The sequence below is a fragment of the Lepisma saccharinum genome, chromosome 13 (assembly GCF_977018435.1).
Source record: "Lepisma saccharinum chromosome 13, izLepSacc3.1, whole genome shotgun sequence".
NCBI classification, from domain to species: domain Eukaryota; kingdom Metazoa; phylum Arthropoda; class Insecta; order Zygentoma; family Lepismatidae; genus Lepisma; species Lepisma saccharinum.
In genome coordinates, this window is record NC_139241.1 from 49,431,960 (window position 1) to 49,447,336 (window position 15,377).

The 15,377-nt window shown below is 37.9% G+C and overlaps 1 protein-coding gene across 6 annotated transcripts in view; it reads right to left on the reverse strand.

The window, feature by feature from the left end:
- Positions 1-7,768: 7,768 nt before the first annotated feature.
- LOC145996952 (glycerol-3-phosphate phosphatase-like) overlaps positions 7,769-15,377 on the reverse strand; it is a 37,748-nt gene continuing 30,139 nt past the window's right edge. For all 6 annotated transcript variants that reach the window (XM_083133543.1, XM_083133537.1, XM_083133542.1 and 3 more), the window contains exons 5-7: positions 14,203-14,413; positions 9,517-9,658; positions 7,769-8,083 (exon numbers count right to left, since the gene is read on the reverse strand). In XM_083133543.1, coding sequence (XP_082989669.1) covers positions 7,906-8,083; positions 9,517-9,658; positions 14,203-14,413 — 531 coding nt within the window. In that variant the 3' untranslated portion in view covers positions 7,769-7,905. The remainder of the gene's footprint in view (positions 8,084-9,516; positions 9,659-14,202; positions 14,414-15,377) is intronic.

Consider the following 15,377-nt stretch of genomic DNA (forward strand, 5'->3'; position numbering starts at 1 on the left):
TTTTCCCATTAGGGTGACAAAGCAAAACTTGTAACAGTCAATGGCTGAACACGTGAACAGCCTTGTTCATTGTGAATATATAGGTTGCTTCTGACTGGCAAGAACTTAATGTTATAGAAATGCATATAGGAATAGGGGTATTCCTTTTCTGGAATTACAATTATTTTAGTCATAATATTTTCTTTGCAAATTTTAAAATAACACGTTTAGAACACACTGGTTTACACGCCAATTTCTGTAATATAAGAGGTGATACAGTATAAAAAGGTACGGGGAGTTTTCAAATTTCCTTAAGTAAAAAAAAAAGTAAAGTGCTCCCCTGTGCTTAGCACTACGCCATGAAGGCATATACGGGGTGTGGGGGTAAACGCCCCACACTTCTTGATCCGGTTGCGAGTGAGGATTATGTGATCAGCATCACGCCCCTGACTACCTTTCCCCCCCAGTTTTTCCCCAGGTACCCATGTCATTTGATGCTGGGTGAGTGCCGGAGCCGCTTCCAACGTTAGAAAAATTCCCGGATTTGAACCGGCCGGGGATCGAACCCGTGACCTTGAGCATGGTAGTCAGACACGTTACAGACTTTTTTTTTCTTTTTTAAAAGGAATACCCCTATTCGGCAGTATCCCCCGTCATTCACACATTTTTCACAATCTTTCACACATGTCAAGTTTCACTGTATTCACATTGGTTCTCATTATTCGGACAAACACAAACATCCAAGCTGGAGCGGGATTCGAACCTGGGACACCTAGCATTGCAGCACGATTTCTGAGCCACCGCGGCCACAAAATTTCCTTCAGTAAATGACAGTTTTCTTCAGTTAATATATATATTGCAAATTTTTGTATTTAGCCTACTTTTATGTCGCTTTTCCGTCACTTTGTTTAACCGCAACGATGAGAAAGCATGGGATGTATCTTCTCTAACATCACATTTCTTCCCACTTTTGGCTAATCGCTACAATGAAGATGAATGGCTACAAGCAGTATTCGAAGTTGGGGTGCAGGAGGACACCCCCCCCCCCCCCCACACACACACACTACCACCACCACCAACAAGAACAATCTAAATATCACCCAACCTGCCACAATACGAGACAAACTTTTTCTTCTGTCTAATCTCATTTCGAAAACATTCACTTGTCCCATCTCCTTTTATGAGACGAGACTGAAAACGTCTCATCTCGTGAGCAACATTAACAATAGAAGCATCCCCCTAGGTGTCCCCAAAGTCTTGAGCAAACATCCTCCCATGTAACAATTTCCAGTTCAATGAAATGTCACTCACAAGGGAACAGTCATGCCCAGGTCGAGAGTCAAACCTGGAACATGCGACTTCCTCAGATAAATCATGAATTTTGTGTATAATAATTACAACACCAGTTCATTCCTCGTAATTCTGAATCTGCGGTTTGGTTTGCATATATAAGCAGGATAATATTCAGTTTTCGGGGGCTCGTACCGTTAAAACGAGGAGCCAAAAAAAAAATATTAAGAAAGGTTCTTTTTTTTTTGTATTTATAATGATAAGCCTTTGCATATGTTGTTAATTCTATATTTTTCAAGACTTGAGACGAGAATGAGAATTGCCCTCCCAAACCGAGACGGATGTTTATAAATCGAGAAGAGACTGTCAATGAGACATTTACAAATAAACACGAGAACGAGACCAAGGCTGCCATGTCTCGTCTCGATAGGATCCTTAGTGGTGGTGAAGTTGTGAACCAACCAATTAATGCGTTCGGGGTAACGAGATGAGGCAGCTTTTTTCGCAGTACAAAATTCAAAATAAATCGTACCATTTCAGTATGGGATATTGTTATCCACATGGGCGTATATATAGTTCACGTGAGGGGGGGGGGGGGGGGATGGATCAACTTTTGGTATGATTAGGGTTGCTTTATTTTGTAAGTGAAAATCCAGGAGACTGCTGGCCAAAAGCTTGTTGGGGAGCAGGGGCTGCTGGACCCAACAAAGTTGTGTGTATGAAGTCACGATAGTATTGATACTTTTCTGTTCATCTTGTGTCACTGCGTTTTTAAAAACGAAATATCTTTAAGATGACTTGAGGGGGGAAAAAATAACTGATTTGACAGTCTCAATGCACTTTCTTATCGCAGAAATTCCGAAACTATCAGGAAATTGCAGACATTTGCTCTGCAGTCCCATCTGGTGTGTGGAATTACGTAATTTCCTTCCCATCCGTATCCCGTCTTACGTCTCTAATTTAAGAGAATAAAATAAGTCCGAAGAAATTTTTATGAACAAGCGGATGAACAGGTAACTCTGGTAATTTTACTGAACCAAAGGGGAGGTGGACCCGTTGAACCTCCTTACATATGCCCTTGGTTATACACATTATTTCCTTGTAATAATTATACATAAACTAAGTATTCATATGTACCGTGCAACTGATACAATCTTCTGTGTATTTTCTCTTAATTGCCCAAAAATATTTGATCATAACTTGAGCAACAGAAATGAAACACAAACTGAAATTGCTTTATGGAAAATAAAGTAAAATAGGCTTTATAAAGTGAAGAATGTGAAAATTCTTATTTTGCACTACATAGGTTACGGTAAATTTCGATAAATATAAGTTTGAAATATATATATTTTTTAAAATTTGGTCAGCAACCAATTTTACAAGCAATACTTTTCGCATGACCTGAGAACACGCATGCAGCAGAACCCTTTCATTTATCTTGCACGTGAGCAGTAGGGATATTTCATGGAAGAATCATCATTACAAAGCATAGATTTCCTTTCCACTATCGCTCCTTCTTCCATTATTTTAATCTGTACAGATTTGTAAAACTGCTGCACACGTTCGCTCATCGTGGGCTACCCGCAGTAAACTGGACGCATTAACATGGCAGCGGCATGTTTTCAGCGCAACGCTAGCCTCGCAACTTTGGAAGTCTCGTTTCTGCCTTAAACTGGATGCAGAGAAACGCGAGAACTTGCAGGGGTCATTTTTCCAGGGTGTAGTTTTTAAAATTGTTGTAAAAAAAATTGAGTGGAAATGTCCATTACCACTTTGGACTTTCCCAGAGTTTTCTTCTGCTTTCATTTGAAAATTTTGATTTTCTCAAAAAATTCAGGAGGGGTTGTACACCTATCAGCTCTTCCTCTAAGGAGGCCAATGGCTGCACACTAGGGTGTATCGAAAAAAACTTTTTTTCGAAATGTTAAGGTGGCTGGTGCGGAAAAATGGCCATTTGTGATCAAAAACACGTCTGATTTTTTTCTGATTTTTTGGAGGTCGTTTAGGTGGCGCGCATCGACCTTGAAGTTTTGATAATGATTTGGTTACAACAATTTCACAAAAATTTCATTATTTGCCTATTTCATGTGTTTTTTTCTGCATTATGGTCATTTATTGTTTTGTTTATGGCAAATATGTTACATTCGTACCTTAGGGGTGGTTTCCTATGCTGTTTACGTATGCTTTTGGTCAAAAATTGTCAATTTGAGGCTAAAAACTCAATTTTTTCTATTGATGGTTTCCAATTGGTTTCGACTGTGTTTTATTCGAAAGTTTTCCGATATAAAAGACTAAATAAAATATTTTGGCTTTCTAATTGCTAACAGTTCCTCAATTACTGTCCAGCGCTTTGCTTATTTTCATAGCTTATTATGCTTTGAAAATAACCCAGAGCTCACCACGAGGAGGTGGCTGGATTGCGAGCTCCACCCACCCAAATGATGTTGGCAAACATAATTTTACTAAGGGGCAGGCCAAGATTTTCTTCTAGTTTTCTCCTTGAACTTTATAGTCACTTTTTGTTCGAAATGTCGGCATATGTTCTCTAGATTCGAATTTCGCTTTGATGTAGCCATCACGTGCGCTGGCGCCGAAAACGGAAGAAGTAGCATCTGTGATAATTTTCACAAGTCGCTCCACTCCTTGTGTGTGGCAGGGGAAGTCTTGAATTTCCGCTATATTTTTGTTTTTATTGTAGTCATCTACTTCTTCATTTGTAATATTATTGGCCAACGTAGGCTCGTGGAGGGAGCATGAAGCCCAATCAACCATGTCATAGTATTGGTCTGCATTAAAATTGATGGTTGGTAAAACAAAAGTGCGAATTCTTTTGCCTTTCTTTCAATCCTCTTGCTTTCTTAATTCTTTGCCAACCAAAACTTCTTATTTCTGGGATTTTGTCGGTTATTAAAGCCAGCAGGAGACTTTCAGGATGGGCCAAGAATGCGTTTTGTTGAATGACCCTATTAATCATATCTCTCAAGTGGTGTGGGAGAAATCGGGACAAGTGGATCAAATTCCAGAGGTGTCGGGCTCCGTCAGTTATCGATGGTTCCTTCTTGATCCCAAACCACACCGGTGCGTACACCTTCATTATGTAGTATGTGGAATTTGATCTACTAAAAACTAATGCAAAAGTCATCTACAGAATGCAAAATGATTATTGAATATTGTCGTACCAATGCCTAAACTATGAATGTGGAAATTCTTACTTTTTAACCTACTGCAATTTCTGACTACCTTTTGTTGACAGATTCCTATGCTAACTCATATGACCTAATAAACAGTCATAAGTAGGTACACATTTTAAGCGATGACAACATTTATCCATTTTTTCCCCCAGGGAAATTGAATATTAAAATGCTTTTATCTTGAAGTAAGGATTAGCACATTCATAGTTTTGGCATTGGTGTGACAATATGCCATTCCAATGAAAGCTGTTTTCAAAATTGCAAACTAATTTCTTGTGAATAATAAATAGGGTTGCAACACTGACCAGTTTCTGTCAGATTTACATTGTCTACCACCAGGGTAACCTTATTCTTGGATACGTGAAATGAATTGTGATACGTACATTATTTTATCAGTAAACAAATAGTGATAAAATAATAATGTTTCGTTCCTTCTAAATCTAGAAGTTAGGCCAGTCAACCTTGACAAAGGGAATTTTCTCCAAAACTATAATTTTTAAAAATATACAGAAGAAATCAGAAAATAGGTCACAATTGATTATTGCAAAAACACTATGAGATACGAACCTGAATACATTTAATAATTCTCAACATAATTTCTGCCAGTATTCACACATGCTTTAAAACTTGCAGTATTGAAGTCTTTGGAGTGTGATGTTGCAAGGACAAGCCTTTTTACTTCATTTTGTATTCCTCAGTCACTTCTCTGGGTCCCCAAAATGAATACACTTTTTGGCAATTCAAATGATCATGCATTATGCTGTAGAATATCTAGAATTTTCTCAAAGGTTCGCTAAACCATGAGAAGACCCTACTGCAATTGATACATTCTATTGTTACTTCCCTATTAGCTCAAATAATCTCTACTCTCGGTACATGTTGCTTCTATTGCAAGACCCCATTGTACTGGAGCCTCCCTTGTAGGATAGTGGTAATGTCACCTTTTCATCAAAGGATCCTGGTGGGAATCTCACTTTAAACTACATGTCCAGTTCTGATTAGCCTTTCTATACATAAAGTGGACTTAACCCAACTGAGTACACTTTATGTGTCACACATTCCTCACAGTAACGGGAAGGATTTTTTAGTTACCAGCCTTACCTGAAAGCAATTCTGGTTATTGTCTAGTTTCCCCCAAGAACACTACATAATGGGAAAACGACCTACACCAGGAAGATTACAAAGAACCCATGAGGAGTTCACGGAGTGTGTGTCCTGCCAGATCAGATCAGAACCAATTTGACTACAGGGCCATCAGCAGCTGAGGGGGCCCAAACCATGGCTACTCTCCAGTGGCATTCAGCACTGGGATCGACATAGGAAGCAGATGAAGAGGCCAGCATCACAGACAAGTAGTATGCTCACTGGTGGTGTGACGAAACAGAAAATTTAAAGATTCCGATATACTCACAGAATTTTTTTTTAAACTGATACCCATGCCCATAACATTAATTCTGATACACAAGATTATACAATAGAAGTGGAGTGTTATTTTCAGCATGGCAAAAATAAATTTGCTATAAACATTTCTATTTGCATATTTTATGTATATACGAGGGTGATTCAAATGAAAACCTTAATTATTTATTGAGGAAATACAGAAAAATTATACATACATAATTTTTCGACGTAGTCCTCATGACGTATTCCAGCACTTCGGAAGTGTATGGATACCTTGTGAGAAGATTTTTTTTGGGTGTGACTGTAGCCACTCGTGCACCATGGTTTTCACCTCTTCGGAAATGCTTGCCTCCTATCGCCTCTTTGAGCTGTCCGAAAAAATGAGTCGGGGGGGGAGGGGGGCAGATCTGGTGAATAAGATGGGTGTGTGAGGCATTCAAATTTCATATCCTAGATTGTCGCAACTGTTAAACGGGCAGTATGCGGTCGGGTATTGTCATGCAGTAACAATACACCTGAAGTCAGAAGTTCTCGTCGTTTACTCCTGATTGCAGGGCCAAGGTGATTTTGGAGCAGATCTGCATAAGAAGTACTGGCCACTGTTACTTCCTTTTCCATGTGATGTTCAAAAACTACCCCATTTGCATCCCAGTAGAGAGTGAGCATGATGGTTGGGTACAGGTATGGAATTTTTGGGGTTTTGGCGACGAGCTGTGGTGCCATTCCCTGCTCGATCTTTTTGTTTCAGGTTGGTGATAGTGCACCCAGGTTTCATCTCCTGTAATAATTCTTTCCAGAAATCCATCACTTTCGACCTGGAAACAATGCAAAAGTTCCTCACAGGCATCGACGCAACGGTCTCTCAATTCAGCAGTCAACTGACATGGCACCTTTCTTGCAGACACTTTATTGAATCACAGCCCATCATGGACAACATTGTGTGCTGAACCATCATTAATAACCAAAATGGAGGTATTTCCTTCACAGTAATACGCCTATTTTTCCTTCACAAGCTCTTCCACTGCGGCGATGTTTTCATTCGTCACTATACAGTGTGCCTGGCCCAGTTGTGGGGCATCGTCCACAGAAGTTACGCCGCTTTTAAACTTTCTACACCACTCCTACACTTGCTGCAGGAACACACACGAATCACTGTACTGCGTTTTCATCCTGTGATGAATTTCAAGTGGTTTAACACCTTCACTACTCAAAAAACGCAACACAGATCGCTGCTCTAACACTGTGCATGTCGACAATGGGGCGGCCATCTTTGCACTGACGCTGCTTCCTTCTTCAGTGTTGCAGCATCATGTTGCCACCTGTTGTTCATTCTTTCAACCTCAAGGATAACTCCGTGCACTTATAAATCAATCTTACAACTTTTCGGAATTTTATTGCACTTTTAAGGCTTTCATTTGAATCACCCTTGCATATATTCTCAGAGACTTAACACTGGTTTCAAGTTTCAAGTAGGAAACTCAATTCATGTTCTTAATTTAAAATTACCTTCAGCAGACAGTGCCTTGGTGCCTGTAAAGCCTCTGCGGACAGGACCTTTTCATGCGCATGGTTTTCAAAGTTACTGCGGAGCACAAAAAAAAATGTAGCTCGAGAACCAATTGTTGTAGACAGATGAAATCAGTCTTGTTTTCTTTCTTAAAGACAGTGCTTTCAGCATGCAACGAAGGGTTAAAAAAGCCCAATGTATATTTGGTAGAAATGTTTTCTAAAATAAAAATGCAAATTTGGGGGAACTACACCGAAAAGCAGAAACAAAACACCAATTTTGGAGATAATAAAGAAAATAATTACAAAAAAGAATTGAGGTCCCTAGCTATCCCATAACTACTTTTGATCAATTTACTAACTTTCCCTCATGCAAAGCTAAAAAAAACCATTACAAAGTATTCTCAAAGAATAAATATATTTACTTATTTAACACATTTCAAAATTATAAAAATCTTACAATCAACATTAAATAAAGTCTGATCTGCTACTGTGAGTAAAACTTAAGTTACTCATCAATCAACTAGTCCACCTACCATTATATATGTGGTAATAGATCACCCAGTTTGCTTAAGTAGAAGTCGGGGACCAGCCCCTTCTTTTTCTCGTCCCCAGAGTTTTGCCATCTCGTGACGTCTTCCAAGGATGTAACTCCAGTTAACACCAACAAAGTTTGGAAACCACATCTTGTTCCCAGCAAGATATCCGTGTTGGCTCTGTGAAATAATAACTAGCATTAATTCAGTGATAAAACTGTTATGAAGTGAAAATGTTTCAATAATCTAGCTGCTAATCGGACCCAGCAGTTATCAAGTGTGATCAGATTCTGATTACCTTACCCAATCTCACCCATGTCGTATCTCAGGACCTTGGTTATTCGCAAAAATTGATAACACTGAAAAATGTTAATTTCTGCAAAAAAAAATGTTCATGAATGTGCAGCGACATGTTCTGAACACATTTTTAACCAATTCGAAATTGCAAAGTAACACGAATTTGAAATAAAATGTCAATTGCAGCCTTTTTTGCAAATATCAACGCATATGTGCTTAGAAAAAATAACACACAATTCCAATATTGTTGTGTTTTAGGCTTCAGAAAACAATATGTACCACATTTCTACATGCATATTGAGCACATTTTGCAACATTTTATCAAAGAGAAAACTATCAGAAAACTTGTGCAAATAAGTTCAACATTTTCTTTGGCGGTAGTAGACAGGGACCAGTTGATTTGCAACCTGTTTTACTAAACTGTTTATACCACACACAAACTGAATTGTCACTAGGTGGGTCCTTACCAAATTTCAAATTAAATACACATTACATGGTGATTGCGGACTTTGTTACATGGAATTCCAACATGCAAAATGATCCTCTTTGCCAGGTGTAGCAGCCATTATCACAAATGCACAAACTCCACGTTATGGTGGGTATGAGTACTATATGACAATATGAGTGAAAAAGCTGTTTGAGTTCGTGTTTCAACTGGTACTGGTTTCATTGCAGCAAGTGCAATACTTTTCTTGTAAAAAATCATCTTGAAGCGAAGAACATTATGAAATGCACTGCATTACGTTGTTGGCATATAGCATGAGCCAAGGTAAGATGATTTTATAAAACAAATTCAGACAAAGCACCAGTGAGATAAGAAGCTGTTTCCAGTATGTTCTCTAGAACATCATTCGCCCACATTTCTGCCAATCTTTATCTCAATTTTTTTCAGTTCTTTTCAAAATTCTACTTAATTTGCTTACATTGATTGATTGATTTGGTGTTTTAAGTCCACTTTATGCACAGTAAGGCTAATCGGGACTGGACCTACAGTTTAAAGTGGGATCCGAACCACATGTGCCTCCACCGGGTATCGAACCCGGGACCCCTTGATTACAAGGCGACAACACTACCACTGCGCCATCGGCAAGACCAAATAATTTGCTTACATGTGTAAGTATTTAATTGTGAATATGCCATATCTATCAGAATTCTTCTTTAAATATTTTAATAAACTCACATATTAATCAAAATATTAAAACAGTTGCCATTTAATCCAAATACAATTTTGACACAATTCTGGCAACAAAATTTATGAAAATTGCTTAGTTTTGCTCTCTAGAATATCTCAACTCCTGTACTTCCTTCTCACTTACCTATCGCCAATCATTAAGGTCCTTTTAGGGTCAATTTGATACTTTTTCAGGATAAACTCCCTCAGGTACGTATGAGGCTTGCCAACAATGAATGGTTCCCTTTCTGCTGCTGCTTGGATGGAAGCAAGAATTGAGCCAGTTCCTGAAGAATAAAAGAAAAGTGATAGTAAAACCAGGGTTGATAAAAATCATGACTAAATTGAAAATCATTTCTGATGACTTTTTATTGCAATCTATTTTTTTTATATTCTTTAAAAAAAACATGCTTAAAATTGCATGCATGTTCTTGGGTACTGTAGATATAGATATATCCTTTTTTATAGGAAGGTTTTTTCTAGTAAATGGCCCTGTAAAATATTTGAACAGTTTGATTAAAAAAATAAAAATATATATGCAAATATACATTTTTCTGTTTCTAATACTGTATATATGACCCTACCAGTGGCAGCGATTGGGGGGCAAGGGGGGCAGCTGCCCCCCCCCCCACTTTTTGCCACATTTGCTCCCGCACTATGCTAAATTATATGTATCAAGGGAAAGCAAACTGTTCTTTTTGGACTTACAGCTTTACAGGTGGCTGTTTATGCCCATTATACATTTATAGGTAAGGTGTAAAGAAATGGCATCAAAACAAGATGGGTAGATAAAGCTGAACCAATCAAGGATCTTAAATATTTACTGGCTGATAAGAAACGTTGCTATCTGAAGTTTGGTACATGCAGCCACACAGTTAATATTTCGGAAATTGTGTAGAATAACCTCACGGTATTCTTATACAGTTACGAACTTAGTTGTAAGTTAAGAAGAAAATATATAGATCACTTGAAAGGTGATTTACATGCACCTTACAAATCTTATGGTTCTAAGGCAAAGTTTGTTCTAAGTTCACTTCATGCTCACATGGGCTAATCGGTACTGGACCCACAGGCTAAAGGGAGCTAGCTCCCTACTGGGGGATCAAACAAGGAATCCATTGATTGAAGGCCACGTGGCTTCTGTTTACAAGAAAATTTCCCCATGTTACAAAAATATACACTGATGTGGCAGTTATTAATCAATGGTGTGAAGTACAGTTACCGCCAATAAAAGTGGTACATTAGATCCTGAAATACTCCCTTGCCTGCAAAGTGTTGTGTGTGTTGCCTAGCTCTACGGTGGTGGTAGAAGTTGTTGAAAATTTGCTAACATCCACTTATCGCCATAGTGTTAAGGAATTAGGTGTTCTATTTTTTTGTACGTGACACCGCATAAAAACTGATAAAATATCATTTTTAAACAGAATGATTCTTCATTTTGAACCTGCAAAGTAATTTGTTAGGTTAGGTTGCATGATGTGGTGCTTGGATTTGTAGTTTTTGGTAATCGCAGGTTCAAAATTCAGAATACACTATTATTGTTAGGTTGTACATTTTGTTAATGGGTTCAATCTACATAGTTGCCAGGTGGCGCCAATTAGCCATTGCGGCATTCCTGGCAGTTGGTTCTCCTGCGCAATGCTGTAAGATACAAATGGCCTTGCATCCCTCTTCCAACGAAATAAAGAGACCCTTACAGATGGTAGAGACATTGACGTTCGTTGTGAGGCTTTGAACTAACATCTACCTGCACCAATACAAAAACAAAATCTCATCAGTTGGAGTTTTAGGACTAAGGGCCAGGTATGTAGTCGAAGTGATATGCAAAATGTATTTGTTTGTGTCAATTATTATTAAACATATATGCACACCACTATAAATGGGCATTTGCCTGCAGTGCGAAGTTTCATAAATAAATAAATACTCATTAGTAGGGTTCAGAAGTTGATGCCTAACTAATCTCAAAAATTTCAACGGAGTAGTTGAATCAGTGAACACCTGTTGTTTGGCGTTTTAAACTGCTGAAGCAAAGGGGAAAGTGATTAAGTGCTAATATAGTTTTCTTTATTTTCACTTCAAGGTTTTTTCTGTGTAAGTCGTTCACCTGCTTTCAGAGTGGGCCTTGCACGGTACAGTCAGTAGTCGGTCAGCATCTGAAAATACAGGTGTGTTTCACGTACATCAGATTATAATTGTTTTAATATTGTGACTAAAGCCACAGATTAAAGCGATTTAGTGGCCAACAAGGGAACCTCAAAGTAGGATCCACACAAAATATTTTAAGTGCTGGAGGAAAAATAAATGTAGGCTACCACAATTGATTATTCCATCCCCTGCCAAACATTTCAGTTAAAAATAACATTGTGCATTTCCATTGACCGTATTTTCGATTAGTGGAGAGCATACTAAAAGGACCATGTCAGGAATACATAAATTATGCTAGCAAATGCATTTAAAATTCACGACGCAACAGAGAAGATGTAAAATAAACCTCAAAAATGAAGAAAAATGCAATAGAACAGACAGAAAACTGAAAAATGACTTGAAAGCCCAAAAAGGCCAAAAAATGGAAAAAATGCAAAATGATTGATTGATTGATTGATTTGCTTTATTTTACTATGCCTTTTGTTCCACTTTTGGCTAATTTGCAAAGATGGGGATGAGTGATGATATGATGAAATTGATGAATGGACACTCAAATACTATATCCATGCCCAGGCTAGGATTCAAACCGAGATCCTTGGCATCGTAGTGCAAAATGCAAACTGAAAACAATGTTTTCTGGTTCTAACTTAAGGAAACTGACTGATATCAAGTTTAGCATTGTTTTCAAGGTTCAGAAAAAAGATTTTTTTTCGTCAACTTCCTAGCCCCACTAAGGAGGCACGTGCCCTTCCTAAAAGGAAATACTAAATACGCAACTGCAAGTAATGATGATATAAGTATTATCCCAAGAAATAAAAAATTGCTCGAACCACATAATATGATAGAATGTTTCAATCCTTTGGGCATAATGTTTTCCAGTCAGTCAAAGAGTAAGGCGAAGTTTAGCTCAATTATGCTAATAGACACTAGAAATCGAATCTGGGATGTCTTGAATACATAAAAATCATGTTAATACTGCACCACTTTGAAGGCCCGCAGAGAATAAAGCAGGGAGATAGATTTAAATAAATTGACACCAGTGGCTGATAATAGAGGTGCAGGGCCTCCCCGATGGCACAGTGGTAGCGTTGTCATATTGTAATCAAGGGGTCCCGGGTTTGATACCTGGTGGAGGCTCATAGTGGTTCGCATCCCACTTTAAACTGTAGGTCCAGTCCCGATTAGCCTTCCCCCCCTTTGCTTCAGTAGTTTAAAACACCAAACAACAGGTGTTCACTGATTCAACTACTCTGTTGAAATTTTTGAGATTAGTTAGGCATCAACTTCTGAGGCCTACTAATGAGTATTTATTTAAATGAAACTTCGCACTGGAGGCAAATGCCCATTTATAATGTTCTGCATATAATATGTGTATAATAATAATTGACACAAACAAATAAATTCTGTGTATCACCTCGACTACAGACCTGGCCCTTAGTCCTAAAACTCCAACTGATGAGATTTTGTTTTTGTATTGGTACAGGTAGATGTTAGTTCAAAGCCTCACAATGAACGTCAACGTCTCTACCATCTGTGAGGGCCTCTCTATTTCAGTTGGAAGAGGGACGCAAGGCCATAAAACACCAAATCAATTAATCAATCAATAGGGGGCAGTTACCCCACCCAATTTTGTCACTTTTGCCCCGCACTATACTAAACCTCATCTAAGAAGGGGAAGTAAACTGTCCTGCCCCCCCCCCCACCCTAGATTTGGCACCTTGCCCCTTAGTTTTGGAACCCAATCGCCGCCACTGGAACCTACTGTACTGGAAATGTTTGTTGAATGTGTTAATGAAACTATAATAAGTTCAGTAACTTTTCTTCAAGTGAAAATAAAACATTCTGGATGGACTATTTAATTGTAACTGAAAATATTTTTAATATCCTTTGTAGCTACATTTTGGTGATTTTTTTAATGAAAGTTTGCAAAATATTAGCTACAATGTTTATTTACAGCTTAATGATAATGACACTATTTACGGCTTAGAATGATTAGTATTTTGTATGTTACAATACACAAAATTTTTGCTATAAAAATTATTGAATTTTAAATCAAGGTATATGTATGTATATAAGTGTGTTTACTGTTTACATATTACACTTCCTTCACCCCATCAGTGCATATACATATTTTGCTTCCTTCCTTAGAGCCTAATAAACACCTTTAGATGATTGCGAGATTAATGTACTTTCACTAAAAGTGATTCTGATATCGACAAATTCCTTATGCACATTATTCTATAAATTATTGCTTGACAGTGATTTTTATAAGTGATTTTAGAAAAAAAATCACCCGATTTAAATCAAACCACCTTGAGTAAAACACAAAACTATTCATATTCTACTATCTCTAAATTATAACAGCAGTTTTATAAATGTTAAACACAGAATTAGCATAATTCGCATGAACCTTGCCGAGGATTTTGAAAGAAGAGATTGTAGTCTTCAGAATGATCACTCCCAAAATGCTGCCACACATATGGTGGTGAATCCAACTGTGTACCAAGAATGACGATCAGCATACTGAGAAATTTGCCCATTGAGAACTGCACTGACTTTACAGGTATTCTTGTCCTATTTCACTCTTTGATGTGTCTTGTTCAGTTTAATACAGTATCTGTATCTGCAATACTATTATATTGATATCTGATCGTGACTTTTGACCCACCCAACAAAATTTCCATACCTGGTACTATAAATTCACTGTTCACTGGAAACTGCTCATCCGTATTGGTTGCAATAAAAAGGCAATCAGGATGTTTTAAGTAACTGGCAGCTTTTAGCATCTTCATATAGGAGAAGTGCTCATCAAATCCAACCACAACTGCACCAACCGCAGGATCTAGTTCTGGTGGATTTGCAAATATGGCAGCAAAATCTTTCACAACTGGATCAGGCTTTAAAGCAAAGCAAAACAAGTAAATTAAGATTAAAACCAAATCAGGGAGCTCACTCTAGGACCATGATAAAATTCAAGGGTACAAGCAGATATTTTCTTTATTTCAACCTTATGTATTACCGCCTGTCACTGCCCACATGCATACACACACAAATATAACAACAACATGAAGGGTCTGTGCAATTCCAACGTATCCAAAAATTCAAATTCAATTGGTGGTACATAGTATTTAATTTAAGGTGCGGAGTTTACATTCGCCATTTCACATACTCAGACTCGAAATACATCTACAAACAAAAGTCACATGTTACGGGATATACTAATCTACAAAAATTGTTAATTGTCAAATTTACCTAATCAACCTTTCAATATACTTCCATCTATCAGATAGATTGTCTTGAAAAGGACAGTAACAAAGTAAATAAATTGTCTCTGTTGAAGACAGATCTGTTCGAGACAGCCAAACAGACTGAATTCTCACAGGCTATCGATCAGGTGAGTTGTGGAAAAGATTCCAAGCTTTCGATAGCTAACGTTACTCTCAAACCAGATTGAATTCTGTTTTCTTCTCCACATAGCTTCCTTTTCCTTCCTCGATAAAAACAAAAGCTAAACTGTGAAAAACTTGCCTCAGGGCAACTCAATGAATTTGGATCAATAAAAATTGCAATTTTTCATGTCTTTGGAAAAAAATTCATGCAGAATTCAAGAATAATTACCGGAGCCAATAATTCACAAACAATTCCCACCCGCTGAGAATTTACATTTTTAAACTGTATCGGTGGTTCACAAAAGCTGCACCTGATCAATTGATTGATTTGGCTTATTGTACTTCACTTTTCTGCCACTTTTGGCTAATGGTGAGGATGAAGATGACAAACAACACCCATCCCAAGGATGGGATTCAAATCCAGGACCACTAGTCGTCCCATGCGCTGCAAACCAGTCTGCCATGGAGGTCA